Below are 18,128 nucleotides of genomic sequence, written 5' to 3' on the forward strand. Positions count from 1 at the left end.
AGAGGGAGTGAGCCTTTTAGGGCAAGGTTGCTGGGTTGGAGGGCTACAAAACCATACCAAGCTTGCCCGGATTGGTGGCCGGAGGAGGAAGTTCCGGCGAGAAAACCAATTCGGCAGTCGAAGCTTTCGGGCGGCACCGCTCACTCACGGCGGCGCTAGGGCTCCTCTCACCGGTCTAGAATGGAAGCTGGGAGGGAGACCGACCGAACGGGACCGGTCCGGCGGAGAACGGAGGTCGGACGGCGGCGGGAGGACGGCCGGAAGTCTGCTGGGTGTAGAGAGAAAAAACTCGGGTGGGAAGAGAAGAAAAATCGGGAGGGAGAGAGAGAGAAAGGAAGAAGAAATGGGTTGGGCTCGGCCCAGCCGACCCAACTCTCCTTTTAATCTAAAATTCAACACCCCGAATAAAAATTACCTTTTACTAGCTAAAATTTACTATTTTTACCGTCGTCGTATTTTCTTCATACTAATAATCCTCCGCACATAATCGTCCCCGAAACCCCTCTAGGGACCAATTAAACTATTTACTCAATGACGGAGACGGTAAAATTCTTATTATAATCACGCTAGTAAATAAGGTAAAAATATAAGGGTCGGGATGTGACATAATTATCCGTTGAAATTTGACAATTTGAACGGATAATTTGACAATTTGAAAGTACTGAAGACAATTGCATATGAATGTTTGCCAAACTGATAACAAAGTATTGGTGGAAAATGTGGTAAACAAGAACACACCTAAAATTATCACTCAACCACCTTCTCATATTTGAGAAGTATAAAAGAAGACGTGATGCTCATAGCTTGTTATATAAGGAAACAAAAAGTACAATATTGAATGTTCGATGTGTATCAACTATCAACCTAGCAAAAATTGAACATTTCTTGAGAATGACTAAATGAGATATACCCGAAGCATATGTTTACAAATTCACTAAATCACTATCAGAATATTACATACACCATAACAAACGCTCCCGAAACGTAAAACACCGATTGATAGCAATTGAAGCTAAGAATCTGAACATTCTTTTCCAAAAAAAGAAAAAAAGAAAAAATGGAATTTGAACGTTTCCTTTTTATGCTAACATTTTTCTTTTTGGCAAAAGAATTTGGACATTGAAAACCATCTTTACTATAATGAAGTCGGGAGGTTTAGAAATTCATCAAATTGTAAACGGTCATAATTGTCCTAATGAGTCATGTAGAAGAAGTAAAAACAAGGGTCACTATAATAAACAATAAAAAAATAAAATAAAAACAAAACAGAGATAATCAAGAATAGGTAGTAGGATGTATAACTGTATAATGCCATCTTCAACCATTGTCCTAAAACCTATAATAGGTTTAGGTGTTTCAATTTTACATTTCCAACTCAAATATAACTTGAGCCGAAATATGTTTAAACCTAAAAGAGGTCATATTTTGACTCAACTATTTAGGAGGAATCCTAAATTTCACACTCATCAATTGAGTGGTCCCCACATGTTATAGGTTTATGTTTTGACAATAATAGTTGGAGATGCAAAACTCATGTAAAAAATAGGTTTAGGTGAGTTAAATTTTAAATTTGAATATAAGTTATAGGACAATAATTGGAGATGCCCTGATTATATAATACACTCAACCGAATTTAACCGCTCAACTTTCTTTTTAGCTGATTGAAATCCGGGAAAATATATATATAAGCACTGCTGTTCTTAAAGGGCGCGCATTCATATAATTTGAAATCTCATCCTAAAGCATGAGAAACTCTTCACTTCACCTAAGACATTATCACAACGCCATCACTTCTACCCACCAATCCCCTCACTTCTCCTCATTAGCTTCCTTTCTTCTCGAATCTCAATACCCATCTCTCGATACTCTTCCAACCCAAACCCTCCAAACCCAAAGGCGCGCATTGATCAATCACTTACAACTAGGCCTGTCACACAACCCCAAGACAGTCCATGCCCAGATTCTCGCATTGGGCTTTCGACACGATGTCTTTATTGCCAATCTTCTTCTTGACTCGTACAAGAAATCCGGGTACATTGTCTATGCACGGAAGGTGTTCGATACAATGCCTGAGAGGAGTTCGGTTACTTGGTCTTCCATGGTTTCGATGTACACCAAGCATGGGAAGAGTGAAGAGGCGTTGAAGGTGTTTTCGGAGTTTCATAGGAGTTCTGATGGGAGGCCAAATGAGTTTACGTTTCCTAGTGTTATTCGGGCTTGCACGCAATTCGGAGGGGCTGATCAAGGTTCCCAAGTGCATTGTTTTGTTGTCAAGACTGGTTTTGATAAGGAAGTCTTTGTGGGTACTTCTTTGATTGATTTTTATGTAAAGATGGGGGATATTGAGGAGGCGAGATTGATTTTTGACGGTTTGGAAGTTAAGAGTGCGGTGACTTGGACTATAGTTATAGCAGGGTATGCGAAAAGTGGGAAAAGTGAGGCGGCTTTGAAGTTGTTTTATCAGATGAGAGACACTGATGTTGTTCCGGATAAATATGTGCTCTCTGCTCTTCTGACTGCATGTTCTGCCCTCAAGTTCATTGGAGGCGGTAAGCAGATCCATGCTTATGTGCTGAGAAGGGGAACAGAAATGGATGTATCGGTGGTTAATGTATTAGTAGATTTCTATACGAAGTGCGGTCAAGTCCTGGCAGGACAGAAATTATTTGATAAGGTGGTGGATAGGGACCTTATTTCATGGACCACAATGATAGCAGGGTATACGCAAAACTCGATGCACGTGGAGGCTGTTAAGCTATTTTCTGAAATGACCAGATTGGGTTGGAAGCCAGACGGATATGGGTGTAGTAGCATTCTTACTTCATGTGGTTCACTTGAGGCTCTGAAACATGGGAGGGAAGTGCATGCTTATACTGTCAGGGTTGATCTTGTGTACGAATATTATGTGAAGAACAGTTTGATTGATATGTATGCAAAATGTGATTCACTGACTGATGCAAGAAGAGTTTTCAATTCCATGACTAATCATAATGTGGTCTCTTACAATGCAATGATTGAAGGATACTCAAGACAGGAAAAGTTGGCTGAAGCTCTGGATCTTTTCAATCTGATGAGGCTTAGATCGGTCCAGCCTAGTATCTTGGCGTTCGTCAGTATTCTTGGTGTCTCAGCTGCTTCATTGACCTTGGAATTAAGCAAGCAAGTACATGGGCTGATCACCAAGTACGGGTTATCCTTGGATATTTTTGCTGGCAGCGCTCTCATAGATGTTTATTCCAAGTGTTCATGTACTCGCGAAGCTAAACTTGTTTTCGAGGAGATGAATGAAAAAGACATAGTAGTATGGAATGCAATGTTTAGCGGATATGCCCAACAGCAGGAAAGTGAAGAGACTCTTAAGTTGTACTCTGAACTACAGGTATCGAGACAAATCCCTAATGAGTTTACTTTTGCTTCTGTAATCTCAGCAGCCAGCAGCCTAGCAAGTATCCAGCATGGGCAACAGTTCCACAGTCAGATCATTAAAGTTGGTCTTGAGAATGATCCTTTTGTCACAAATGCCCTTGTGGATATGTACTCCAAGTGTGGAAGCATTGAAGAGGCTCACAAACTATTTGACTCCAAAACTTTGAAAGATGTTGCTTGTTGGAATTCCATTATCTCAACATATGCTCATCATGGAGAAGCAGAAAACGCTCTCCTGATGTTTGAAAGAATGATGAATGACGGCATAAAACCCAACTATATCACATTTGTGGGGGTGCTATCAGCTTGTAGCCATGCAGGCCTTGTTGAAGATGGACTTCGTCACTTTGAATCAATGTCTTGGTTTGGAATTGAACCAGGGATAGACCATTATTCTTGCATAGTTTCTCTCCTGGGCCGTGCCGGTAAATTATATGAAGCCAAGGAGGTCATTGAGAAAATGCCAATGAAGCCTGCAGCAATTCTATGGAGGAGTTTACTGAGTGCATGTACAGCTGCAGGTAATGTTGAATTGGGGATCTATGCAGCAGAGATGGCAATTTTGAGTGATCCATTGGATAGTGGATCGTATATCTTGCTTTCAAATATTTATGCAGCCAAAGGTATGTGGGATGATGCCAAAACGGTTAGGGAAAAAATGGAGTACAATGGTGTAGTGAAAGAAACTGGACGTAGTTGGGTCTAAGTTAACCCAAGGCGAGGATAATTGTTTTGAAGGAGGGAAAGAGTGGTTGACAAGCCTATTTGCAGGAAAAAAAAAAAGATCATTGCGAAATTGATCTAATTTTTTCAATTGCAGCTATGTCCCTGACATTACAGCATTTAAGGTACATGATTGATCATGCTAAGTGAAGCTGCCAAAAGCATGAGCCCCATAAAAACTATGAAATGAAAATTACAGGTGCATGTTTCTGAACTCTGAGGTGAAGCTTAAGCTTGACATGCAAAATGTTGGGCTTCTTTTAGTTCGGGTATTTAAGCTGGTGAATTAATCTTGGCTTTGACTACAAAAGGATTACCATCTTAAATTCAGTGCAATGATAATGGAGGAAGACTCTTTGTTGGGATTGAAACATAAGTTGCACTCAAGATACTGGTATAGACATCATTGGAGCGGACAGCTGATCTGAAGCAATTTGGAGATGACATGGTAGTCTAAAATGGAAAGAGTGATTGTAATCGTGTACATGCATGACAGTTGAAAGTGCAAGTTAATATTCTTCCTTCTTTTTTGCCGCTTAAAGAACGTGAGAGTAAAGTTCAGAGGAGAGAGAGAGATCTGTTATTATGTATGATGGGAAAATATCCTTTTGTGATGTTTTGGTCATCGAATTACTGTGACCTTATGCAAGGGGTTTTCGGAGGTTCTAGTTCCTCCAAAGTCGCATCAGTTTTTTGTGGGAGGAGCTCTATGGGTATGCTACCATGTATGAACCTTGGGTTTGGGTTGGAAGAGAAGTACAGTACGTGAACACTAAACAGCCATTTGCTTCAGATGTCAATAAGAGAGTGAATTGCATGTACATGCAACTTGGGGGTGTGGGAGTTGTGTTGCGATGTTTGGAACTGCAACATTCCTTAATTTTATTTAACTTTTCGATTATGCTATGAAATCTGTAGTAGAAAGAGGAGCTCTCCTGGTTATTCAGTTTTTCTTCTATGGATGAATTGGAATGGACGTAACAGGCTTTAACATGAGGGAACTGAGACACAACCTCTGGTTGTTTATGCAAAAAGAAGTGAGGTATGTTGCTGAAGTGCGTGCGAGTGCGTGCAGCATTGGTGAGATGTGCTATAGGTCTGGAGTTTATATTGGAGAGGCGTGTTATAGGGGTGGAGGTGGAGACTTATAGTCCCAATGCGGTGTAGCTTTTAAATTGTAGTGAAAGACGTATTGCACTAGAGAGAATTGTTGAGGAGATTCAAAGTTGATGCAAGTTCTCCATATCTCTTCTATTTCCGCGCCGTTGTAACAAAGTTGCTCACTGTATCGCTAGGTTTGTAGCCAGAAAGAAATGGGCGATTTGTATGGTTAGAGAATGAGCCTCCTTGCCTAGTGATAGGTCCTTGATCGATATTCATGAGAAGAGGATGAGTAGCTCATGTCCTTGATCGACAGTTGTAATCTTGATTTCAAGGATTGAAGTTTTGTTTTTCTTACTTAAAAAAAAAAAAAAAAAAATTAACTATGACCTTACATCAGTAAAATGAGGATGACTGTAGCACGCATATAGGAAGAAATAAGAATTTGGACTAAATTGGTTTACCACCTCAAACTTTACACTGGAAATCATGTCAATTTCTGATATCGTAATTCAACCAATAACATCCTTATCCCTACCAATTTGGAGACGTTTCCCTCTTTCTTGACAGAAGCTTTAATTTGATATCGGAAAACAATAATTTTTTCTTCATTTCTCCTAGCAAACCACACCCTATATCAGCTTCGTTGTCAGACCCAAAATCAAATTCAAAGTGTTCAGGACCTCGCTTGGCGGTGGCACATGATACAATTGCTACCTCACCAGGAGATGGGAAGTCAGAAAATGTGAAAGGCTTAACATTGTTAACCATAATCTCTTCCTCATCGTGATGGTACACTATACGAACTCCACACTTCTTCACTTGCAAACCTGGGCCATCAGTTGTGAATAAAAGTTTAATTTGTAGCCAATCTTCACAACTACGGAGTGAACTACAGAAAATCCAGATGTGGTCCGATACAGCTTGGCCTAAGTGTTCATTGAAGGAAAAACCAGGCAGATGGAACCTCTTTTTTCCATTGACTTCATATTGGCAATGAATCTCATGTGTAGGACTATCATCATCACTCCATGACACATGTGAATGCTTTTGTACTGCGAATACAGCACAAAACGCGAATCCCATCAACTTATTATTGAACCAACCTGGAGGTAGATCTATAGTTACCAAAGGACCCGCGCTTTGATGATTGAACCACTCTGGTATATCATTTCCAGGAATGACAAACTCAAATTTCTGTACTTGAGGATGATACGGATGTGCCTGTTGTGCCATAAAACCACAATGTGGTACACAGTTAAGACCATGCATATGCCCTTGATGACAGAGATGCTACATGTTGCTTGTGCGTGTGTGTGTGTGTGTGTGAGAGAGAGAGAGAGAGAGAGAGAGTAACCTGAAGGTGTTGCTTCAATGATGTGAATGCTACACTGTTACACCCTTGCTTCACGAGTCTGAAACAATTAAGAAAATATGCGTTTGACAGAAAATTCCAGTCTGTATGGCCACACAATATCTCCAACGAAGGGCAATTATTAGCATTGACTTCGATGTGAGGCAGAAGCCTTGGCAATTCTTCAAGGTACAGGCAGCTCTGCAAATCGAGATATTCAAGCACGTAAAGTAGGCTGATGTTCCCCGGAAGCCTCACAAGTTGGTTATAGCTCAGATTTAATCGTTTTAATGAGAACTGAAAGTGGGAAACAAAAGGGATGCTTCCCATATCCCAAACATTGCAGTTACTTAGATTCAACGTTTTTAAAGAAAAATACGCAAAAGAAGACCATCGCAAAAACTTAGCTCCATCAGATATTAATATTGTGATGTCTTCCAGAGGACCAAACCTTGAAGGCAGTACTCTCATGGCAGTTCCAGCCACATCAAGCTCTTCCAAACTTTTTGCATAGCCCAAGTCTTCTGGCAGTTTATCAAGTTTTGAGCAGCCAGAAAGAAGAAGAACTTTCAGAGATTTCAAACCAGATAAACTGCATGGAAGAAGACACAGACTTGTGCAATCTCTCAAGTTCAACAAAGTAAGTCTTTCCAGCATACCCACTGATGAGTCAACCTCAGTCAGGCGTATACAACCTTCAAGAATCAAACATTCAAGATATGGACTACCACTTAAGTCTGGGATCTCGAGAAGATTCAAAGAGTGGCTGAGGTTGATGGTTTTCAAACTGTGTAAATGCTGTAAGAAAAAGCATTTGCAGCAAAATTAGCTTGCATGATACCAACACTTCTGTAGGTGATAAAAGATCAATAACTATTACAATGCGTACCTTTATGCCCATCCATAGATATACAATCTGGCTATGACACATGTTAATTTCTTTTATCTTCTCTGGGTTGAAAGAAGATGGCAAAGATCGTAGAGGAAACTTCAACCACCTGAGAATTTGTAACTCACTTGAAAGATACTCGAGGCCGTCACAGAGTTTAGAAAGTTGCACATTACGTATCTCAAGCAGTCTCAATTTGTTCATTTTCGAAAAAGATTTAGAATTCATGTGCATAACTGGTTCATCAGCAACATCCATGATATGGTCAGGGTCCAGGACTATGGCTTCCACTGTCTGTTCCCTAATGAACATGAATAAGGAAATGAAGCTCATAGATAAGAAAGGTCTAGTACTAAGTTAGTAGTACACCTGTTCATATAGAATATATCAGAACTAAAAGGATTCATGTACTAGGTCACTCACTGTATTTCCACTTCATAAAGCCACAACCTGCTGCGCTTGCCTGGCTCTTCAGGAGACTCCCGGCGAACAATTTCTAAACCCATTTCTTGGAGCAAGTCATGCATCCATATTGTGCCAAAGGAAATAGTTAAGAGGGATCTTTCCACAAGGACGTCTATTCCAATATCTGCATACAAGCCACAAGCGTTTAGTGTTTCTATTACATAGTGTTTTCTCTTCCCATGAAAGTAACATGCAATGGCTAGGAAAAGTTTCTTCTCCTTGTCATCAAGACCATCATAACTTATTTTAAGTGTCTCAAAAATGTCTCTGTTACACACTTCTCTCCATTTGCACAAAACACTTCTCCAGGCGCCTACACCTCTTCCATGTAGAAAAGATCCCAATACTTTCAGAGCTAATGGAAGACCTTTGGCATAGTTGAGGACTTGATTAGACAATTCAAGATATTTTTGTTCAGGGTAATCTCTTTTAAAGGCGTTCAAGCTAAAAAGCTGAAGAGCTTCATCACTACTTAGTCCTTGGACCTCAAATTTTCTCTCTACACCATGTTTAACCAGTAGATGGTCATTTCTAGTTGTAATGATAACAACACTTCCAATATGAAACCAATCTTTCTTTCTAGCCAAATAGTCCAATTGGTCCGAATGATTAACATCATCAAGAATGAGAAGAACCTTCTTGTAACGTAGAAATCTCTTTATCTTCTCGGCTCCTTCATGAACATCCCATACGTCAACATCTTTTCCCAGCATCCTAGAAATAAGCTTCTTTTGTAACTGCAGCAGTACCACTTTTTTCTGCATTGCTTCTAACATTTGAAAGAAACCTACTGAATTCAAATTGATGAGAGATTCTGTCATACAAAACTCTGGCAATAGTTGTCTTACCAATCCCTCCCATCCCCAATATCCCTATAAAGCTAACATCATGCACACCTTCCCGTGACAGCAAATGAACTGCTTCTACTCTTGAATCAATTCCAACTAGGTTCTCCACAGATCTAAACAATCTAGGGAACAATTTCGCACACACCACTGCAACTATTTCTTTGATGAGATCTCGTTCGTACCTGAGTGAGATAAGAAACATTATCAGTCATTCTCATCATATGCATATTAAATGGACAAAAAAAAAGCATGTAGACATACTTCTAATAGTTTTTCTAAGGACCAAGCAACTTGAAAGGAGCAACACCCATACTTTCTTCTCTATTCGTCTAATGATATTTATCTTTAAGTTGCTCACTATGCCTAGTTGCCTACATCATGTCTTGTGGGTTGTAGCATAACCAACAAACACAAAGATCATATATTGTTAAGTAATGCAATATTACAACCGATTATAAACATCTGTAAGTTATCAGTACTTCAATACATAAATTCTAGCATACAGGGACAACTTTTCTGTTATGAAGTAACCACTTTACAGTAGAATAAGATAAAGAGTAGGAGTAACATATACCTCCAGTCCTTCAAATTCCACCCAGTGAAATTTGATATTTTTGTTAAGGCAGTTCTCCATCCTTGCAACTTATCTGTATCATCCCTAAATCTCTTTTCATGTTCATTGAAAGCCTCTGCAAAACTCCCTGTTTGTTGTCGTACATCAGAGGGATCAACATCATAGAAAACTGGCAGAACTGTTATCCTTGCTTCCATGCATTCAAGAATCTTCAAAAGTTCATCCAAGCACCATGTTGACCATGCATAATTGACTGAGAGTACAACGAATGCAAATCTGGATTCTTCAATTGCAGTTAAAATTACTGGAGAAAGGGCTTCCCCCTTTTGAAGTTCATGGTCATCCATGAAAGTTTCAGTCCCTTGAGCTACCAACTCACTGTATAAATTGTTTGTAAAACCCTTTCGGGTGTCTTTACCTCTGAAACTTAGGAAGACATCATATTTCCATTTCAAAGAAGAGGAAGGTACAGATGAAGAGGCTCTTTCTGTACTCATAATGTGTCTGTGACTGGAAACTACTTCCTTATCTCTGACAATTTACAGATTGTCTCCAAGGGCTGACTATGAGCTAGGAGAATACAAAAAGCTTCATTAAAATTACATCTTGACTGGATTGTGTGATGTATTTTGAAATTCTCGACACTTATGACATTATTTTGCATGTCACGTTTGTAAAAATCATCAACAAAGAAAGGAAACTACTAGACCACATTTTCAATTAACAAAATACTTGATGGAAAAGTTAAGCATATAATTTGAAAAGAATTGTACAGTTTTAGCTTGTTTAAAATGAAAAACTCACATCGGTATACAAATGTTATTATGTTTGGTTGTTCTCATCCAAGTAAACTGGAAAGAGAAGTAAACTTATACCGTGATGCATCTCAACTAAACAGTCTTAACACTTAGTAGCTGCTAAAAACTGCATACATTATTCTTTGTACAACAACTATATCCCAGGGCCGCAGGGGTTTGTGAGGGCCAAAATATCAATGATAAATTCCTTTAGTAAGAATTTCACATTTAACAGTTCATGCTCGATACATTACAATCACTTTCTCATACCTAGTTCTCTCTACCACATGCCAAAACCTAACAACCGACAATTTCCAAATTTTTTTTATTTTATTTTTTTATATTCTGTTCTTTCTAGTGATCAAGACTTGTTACTTTACAAGAGATTAAAGTTTCTTCAATCCTTAGTTGGATTCCCCCAGTTTTCTTTTAATGTATAAAGCTTCAACTCAGTTATACTGTCCCAGATCGATGATTGAAAACCCAAACAACAAGAGCAGTAATGCCAAAACATGTATGATGATAATCAGTAGGAGTAAGGCTGACCTGTTGTCGAAGTTGAGCAAGTAGTAGTGTAAAAAAGAATTGCACATCGGGTCTGTCAAAGGAGGATTCTTCGGCCAAAAAGAGAGAGCTTTGTGTTCTTATTATATAAAACTGCTATATCTTTAGTTTTATGATTTCTATGATCCAGCTCTGCTTCTGTCAATGAGCGACGGAAAATGCAAGGATGATTTTTAGCGCCTTGTGGTTTCAATTTACATTATTGCCCCATGCACTCAGTCAATTACCCATACATTTCTAGCTAATAATAATTTTAGCCTATGATAACTATGAATCTATGATTCCTATCTCAATCAGTTATTGATGTATAGATTCCTATCTCATTCAGGTTTACAATGCAACTCTTCACCATCTACTTTCACAATGCAAGTAATATATGTTGCCCATCCATATATACCGACCTGGATATGCAAGTAGATACTTACAGAAGGTGCCGCAGTTTTACTCAAAAACTTCTGATGAAAACCAATCTTGGGCACCTTGAGTTCCTCTCAGACATTGTATCAAATAGTTTCCGTGCATAAACAACAGACCCAGGTTTCTTTAACAAACAAAGAAGAAGATTGGCGAGGAAACATCTTCTCAGAAGCCAAATGCGAGGGAATTCACTTGAAAGAGCAAAATGGGTTCGTATAAAACGCCTAGTTGTAAGAGATTGACTAATGCAAGCTTTTAGGTTTGGAGGGTTTGGATTCGGGGACATGGGTTTTGTTATTCGAGAACAGGGGATGGTAACGAGGAGAAGGCGAGGGATTGCTGCTTTGTTGTGATGGCCCCTGTGATAACGTCTAAGGTGAAGAGCAGAGTTTCTCATTCTAAAGGATACGATTCAAAGGATGTGATGCTCATATAGTTTGGTTACAAATCGAACATCCAATGTCAAGTTTGTAAATATAGGGCGTTACTACAAAACTCATCAAGTTTCTTCAACACATATGAGTGGAGTCCTTATAACAAATATTGTTTTTCACATATTCAGACCACACACAACATCCACGCGACCATAAAAGCTAATCCATAAAATTTAGGTTGCAAGAGAGATGAGCATCGAGGAGTTTGATGAGGGTATACCAAATCCATATAGAGGTAGAACACGTCACCTTTGTGCACATATGATCTGATACACGATGATTAGTGTCGTCCTCTCTTTTCTGAACTTCAGGTTCCTCATCACACAAACCACTTCCACTAGATGCTCCTCCTCCATGAGAGTGAGGAAGAATGCCTCGCTTGTGAACGAGACTTGATTAGATCACTTGGGAATCGCAGACCTTAATGTTTTCCAGACGATCTGGCTGAGGTATCTTATAAAAAGAAAAGGCACTTCCACTAGGTCCTCCTCCTTCATGAGAGTGAGGAAGAAGACCTCGCTTGGAAATGGCATGAGATACAACTGCTGCTTTCTCAGAATCACAAAGAGGAATTTCCAAAGCCTCGTTAGAAATGGCAGCGTTGCTTTGGTTAACCTCTGCCACATCTTTTTCATATACTAAACGTACCCCACATTTCTTGATAACCAAGCCTTGGCCCTTGACACAAAATGAAAATTCAATCTGTTTCAACTCTGTTGTATCTGCACGACGAAAATACGAAGACAGATCATTGTTGTAAGAAAACCAAAGGTGATCTGGCACAGCTCGTCCTAGCGTATGGTCGAGCTTAAAGTCTAAAGACTTAGAGTTCTCGTGTCCATCTACTTTCACAATGCAAGTAATTTGATGCCAATAATTCAAAACCAGTGGGAACTGGCGGTGTCCATGTACTGCAAAAACAAAACAGAGCGCAAATCCCACGAACTCCTTACTAAACGAATCTGGATGCAGATTGATACTGGGGAGCAGTCACAGTTTGATGATCAAACCACTCCGGAATTTTATTTCCAGGAATAACGAACCAAAATGGTGTGTCCATGGCTTCTTCATTAAGGTATTGAGATACTTCCTGCAAACGTAGTAAAACAGAATGTAATTAACAAAATAATACGAGAGAGAGAGAGAGAGAGAGAGAGAGAGAGAGATGAAACCTGAAGGTGTCGCTTCATTGATGTGAATGCCACACTATTACACCCTAGCTTCACCAGTTTCAAACAATTACCAAAATATGCGTGTAATCGATAGTCGGTAAATACCCTCCTTGGCCCGCGATGCCGTAAGACCCAGCATGAGGTAGATCGAACAAGCCTCATCCTGAGGGCCACATCAGTCTGGGCCGGGAGGAAAGCATTCCGCAGAAGGCCCAGATGCAAATCTCAACAATATATTTGTCCCACATCGAGCAACAAAGAAGATATAAGTCAACACAGAGTTATAAATACAATGCTGAAGTCAACCCAAATGGTAAGAAAAACCTCCTAGCATTAAATACTATACCTACCAACAGAACTGACTTAGTCATCGGAGGGAGAAAGACCGGAAAGTCCCGGTCAATCTCCTCTTGCAAGTTTCTGATCTACGGCAAAGGGAAGAGAAGAGATTGCATCCAAGCTTCTACATAGCCTACGGGTTCTTGCAGAAACAATTGGCGTCGTCTGTGGGAAGTCTTACGAAAAGCTAACGAGTCTCGATGGCAGAGTCAAGTGAGTTATTAGAAGGGAGCACGACAATGTTTGAAGATCAACGCGGAATCGGTGACGAGAGAACACCGAGGACCGCCTCTCAAAGGGAAGGATCGGGTGAAAGGCTGGAAGGTGCAGCCATTAGGAGTGGCCGGATCGGGTGAAAGGCTGGAAGGTGCAGCCATTAGGAGTGGCCGGGAAAGGACCCCAGATGGAACGATGCACGATCTCACGCAAGAAGAAGTAGAGGATATGGTTGAAACGCTGAAGGCGGACGTGGCGCATTTGGAAAGTGAGAGAACACGGGACCGCCTAGAGGCGGCAGTCCGGGAGAAAAAATTGGAGCGAGACAACGCCACTATAATGAGCGCGCTGGCCCGAAGATTGGAAAGTGACGAGGCGATCGAGCGGGCAGCGGCCGCACTCCAAGAGCAACATACGGAGGGTCGAGGGTCTCCCATGACGCCGCTGGCAACCCGTAGAACGGTCCATGTCGGGGCTAATCTGTTCCCAGAAAGCATGGAAAGGGAAGGCCTGCCACCTCTCCCAACCTCTATCGACGGAAGGATTAAAGAGCCAACGGGGGTAGAGGCGGCCTTGAAGGCCATGCGAGATAGTGTTGAAAATCTGACAACGAGAGTAAATGAAGCGGAAAGGAGAGCGGCACACAACACGCCCGGTATGAGATTCGAGGAAAGGGGGGACCATTCACGAACATCATCATGCAGACGTTGCGCTGCCACGTAGCTAAACCGCTGAAACTGAGCTACGGGGGGGAAGGGGACCCCCACCTCTTCCTCGATAGTTTCAAGTCCCACACCAACGCGAAGGGTTACACGGACGCCATGTGTTGCAACATGTTCCAGGAGACGTTGATAGGAGAATCACTCAGCTGGTTTTACGAACTCCCGGCCGGGTCGATAGACAGATTCAAGCAGCTGGCAGACAGGTTTGTCAACCGCTTCATATTGCGAACGGACGGGCAGAGCACCGCCTAGCTGTTCAAAGTAAAACAGCAGAATGGAGAAGGGTTAAAAGCCTTCATGAACCGCTGGCAGGGTGCTACCGCTAAAGTAAGAAGTTTCGACAAGAAAGTAGCTGAGGAGGACTTTGTCCAAGCCCTGTTGCCCGGGAAGTTCATGTATGCGGTAAAAATTGAAAACCCTCACGACTATGACGAACTGATGGAGATGGCAATCAGACATGCCCAAGCAGACCATGATACGTACGGGGAACAATATGCAGGCAAACGAAAGGAGGACAAGAGATCCGAGTCCCAGGGGCAAACTAACCAAGAAGTAAGAACATGGAAAGGGGATCAAGAGGGACAATGTTTCATCCCCAGCAAGAGGTACCAAGAGGGAAGTAGGAAGCTGGCCAAGCAAGTGGGAGGCCCGCAGGGGATGCAGGGGAAAGGCAAAGGGAATTATCGGGATGGGGTGTTCAAAGCAACGGTTCCCGCGGCCAAGGAAAGTTTCACGGCCCTGACGGCAACTCCAGAGTTGGTCTGGAACGAGAATAAAGAGAATATCCCTGGGCCCCCGATGAGGAAGTTCCCGCAATCAAGACTGACAAGGGTAGAGACCGGAAAGTACTGCGAGTATCACGGTGAGGCAACCCACGCGGTGAACAATTGTGTGGAGCTGAAAAAGGCAATAGAGGGCCAAATAAAAGCGGGCAAACTCCAGCAGTACGTGTCAAGTCAGCGGCAAGCGGCAAGAGTTCCCATTTATGGGACGATCAACACGATCCATGAGGGAGCACGGGTAGACCAAAAGAGCAATAGAGCGAAGAAACAGTGCACCGGAATCAAGGAAGGTCGAGAGATATTCACCTTCGGTAGCAGCAACAATCAACATGTCAGCGTGAGATGGAAATCCGTGACGTTTGAAGAAAGCGAAGAGCAGGGAATCAGGCAGCCTCACGAGGACCCGTTCTTAGTCACCGCGCAGCTGGAACATTACATATGTAAAAAGATACTGATTGACATCGGGGCGTCGGTGAATGTGCTATTCAGAAACGCGTGGCAAGCGTTGAGAAGGGGGAACATTAAGCTTACACAAGACAACGAGCCGTTGATAAGCTTCTCCGGGGACGTGGTGCAGCCCCTAGGCTCGGATTATATTCCCATGATCCTGGAGGGCGTAGAAGGGAACACGCTGGCAACAGGGATAGACTTCATAGTCGTCGACTGTGATTCGGCCTACAACGGGATCTTGGGAAGGTCGGCCCTGTGGAAGGTAAAAGCTTTTATTGCTGGGCACATGCTGATGATGAAATTACCAACCCCTGCGGGTATAGTGACCATCCGGGGGGATTAGTTGGCAGCAAGAGGATGCTATGCTATCGATCAAGATAATAGAAAACGAAGGGCAGAAGTGTTGGTTTCTGGGAACACAAAGACCCTCTTGTCAGATGCCTACGAGGATCCGAGGATTAACGCTACAACCGAAAGAACCGAAGCCGAGAGGTCGGGATCCGTTGAGGAAACAGAACTGATCGTCATCTCTGACGAGTTCCCTGAGAGAAAAGCAAGAGTAGGGACAGGGTTGCCTCCTGGGATGAAGTCAGAGCTCACACGTTTCCTAAAAACCAACAGCAAGGCATTTGCCTGGTCGTATGCGGACGTCCCCGGGATCTCTAAAGATGTTGTGACACACCGATTGGGAATCCGGAAAGGAGTGCCCCCGGTGAGGCAAAAGCGTAGATCATTTGACGCGGCAAAGTATGACATTATAAAAGGGGGAGGTGCAGAGGCTGTTGGATATCCAGTTCATCAAAGAAGCCAGGTACCCGCAATGGTTGGCCAATGTGGTCATGGTACCGAAGAAGGCAGTGGGTAAATGGAGGATGTGTGTGGATTACACTAGCCTTAACCGGGCTTGCCTTAAAGACAGCTTCCCGTTGCCTCGAATAGACCAACTTGTTGACTCCACTTCGGGGTTTGAGATGCTGAGCTTCATGGATGCATATGCCGGTTACAATCAGATAGCCATGGACGCGGCCGACGAAGAACATACCGCATTCACCACCGACAAAGGGGTATACTATTATAAGAGGATGCCGTTTGGTTTGAAGAATGCAGGGGCAACCTATCAGCGCCTGATGAACAAAATGTTTGCTAAGCAGCTGGGAGTAACCATGGAAGTATACGTGGATGACATGCTGGTTAAGAGCCTCTCCGCGACCAAGCATGTAAGCGACCTACAAGCAGTCTTCTACATTATCCTCGAATACGGTATGAGGCTGAACCCGGACAAGTGTTTATTTGGGGTTGTCAAAGGAAAGTTCCTGGGCCATGTGATCAGCAGGCAAGGAATCGAGGCAAACCCGGAGAAGGTCCAGGCCATATTAAATATGGAGGTCCTGAAAGTCAGGAGTGATGTGCAGTGCCTAACGGGCAAGATCGCGGCCCTCGCTAGGTTCGTTTCTAGGCTCACGGACAAGTGCGCGTCGTTTTTCAAACTGCTAAAGAGTCAGCACTGCAAGCTGATCAACTAGGGACCCGAGCAGGAGGAGGCTTTTAGGAAAGTCAAAGAATATCTAGTGTCGGTACCAATGCTTTTTAGCCCATTCCCGGAGAGATGTTATACCTCTATTTGGCAGCGTCAAACACAGCAGTAAGTTCAGCTTTGATCAGGAAAGACGATACCATCGAGCTCCTGGTGTACTATGCAGGCAAGGGCTATACCTTGGCAGAAAGCAAGTATCCGGACCTTGAGAAAGTGGCCCTAGCACTCATTGTGACCGCTCGGAAGCTAAGACACTACTTCCAGGCGCATTCCATCACCTTATACACAAACTGCCCTCTACGACAGGTTTTGCAAAGGCTGGAGGCCAGCGGGATGCTGGCCAAATGGGCAATAGAGTTGGGCGAGTTTGACATACATTACATGCCAAGAGTAGCCATCAAGGGGCAAGCGGCTGCGGATTTCATTTCGGAGCTAACCCCCATGAAGGAGCGCGAGGAGCATCCTGAGGTTGGGGGTGAGGTAACGATGGCCCCCAAAGACGTTAGACCGAGTTGTAAGTTGTACGTGGACGGCTCTGTAACTAAAGATAAAAGCAGGGCTGGAATAATATTGGTTAGTCCGGACGGGTTCAAGTACAAGTATGCCCTGGAATTCAAGTTCTCCACATCCAACAACGCGGCCGAGTACAAAGCATTGATCGGGAGACTACAGCTGGCACAAGAGATAGGGGCCAAAAGTGTGTAGGTGTTCAGCGACTCGCAGCTAGTAGTGAACCAAGTCAGCGGTACCTTTGCGGCCAAGGAGCCGCATCTAAACTCCTATCAGGCGTTGGCGAAGGCTCTCCTGAGCAGGTTTGAATTTGCAACAGTCAACCAGATCCCTCAGAAGGATAACAGTAATGCCGACGCATTGGCAAGACTTGCCACCGGCACCCGTCAAAAAGGACGCAAGAAGGTCAAGGTGGAGATCCTTGACAGGCCTAGCATCAGCAAAACGATCTCTGAGGTATTCGCTATCACCGTTGGTCCTAGGGAGCCCGCATGGATGGACCCTATCATCGAATTCCTTAAGGAGGGGGTCCGCCCAGAAAACAGGCGACATGCCAGAAAGTTACAGTCGAGATGTGCGAGATACACATTGATAGACGGAAAGTTGTACCGCAGGGGTTACTGCCTCCCCAACCTGAAGTGTGTATCAGTAAAGGAGGGGGAGACAATCCTACGAGACATCCACGAAGGAGTTTGCGGTAACCACTCTGCATCAAGATCCCTATCTTTCAAAGCGCTACGAACGGGATACTTCTGGTCAAACATGGGAAAGATGGCAAATCAAATGTCAGCGAAATGCCACAAATGCCACC

The 18,128-nt window shown here is 42.8% G+C and overlaps 2 protein-coding genes across 2 annotated transcripts; one reads left to right on the forward strand and one right to left on the reverse strand.

Moving 5' to 3' along the window:
• Positions 1-1,744: 1,744 nt before the first annotated feature.
• Positions 1,745-4,132, forward strand: LOC101312101 (pentatricopeptide repeat-containing protein At4g39530-like). The gene has a single exon (XM_004289224.1). The coding sequence runs from the start codon at positions 1,745-1,747 to the stop codon at positions 4,130-4,132; it is 2,388 nt and encodes a 795-aa protein (XP_004289272.1).
• Positions 4,133-5,784: 1,652 nt separating this feature from the next.
• Positions 5,785-9,877, reverse strand: LOC101312392 (TMV resistance protein N-like). The gene is made up of 7 exons (XM_004289225.1): positions 9,381-9,877; positions 8,807-8,988; positions 7,917-8,745; positions 7,494-7,794; positions 7,056-7,402; positions 6,608-6,665; positions 5,785-6,474 (listed from the first exon to the last, which is right to left on the reverse strand). Exons 1-7 carry the CDS (start codon positions 9,875-9,877, stop codon positions 5,785-5,787), a joined length of 2,904 nt encoding a protein of 967 aa, XP_004289273.1.
• Between the last annotated feature and the right edge of the window lie 8,251 nt (positions 9,878-18,128).

The sequence above is a fragment of the Fragaria vesca genome, linkage group LG1 (assembly GCF_000184155.1).
Source record: "Fragaria vesca subsp. vesca linkage group LG1, FraVesHawaii_1.0, whole genome shotgun sequence".
Lineage (NCBI taxonomy): Eukaryota > Viridiplantae > Streptophyta > Magnoliopsida > Rosales > Rosaceae > Fragaria > Fragaria vesca.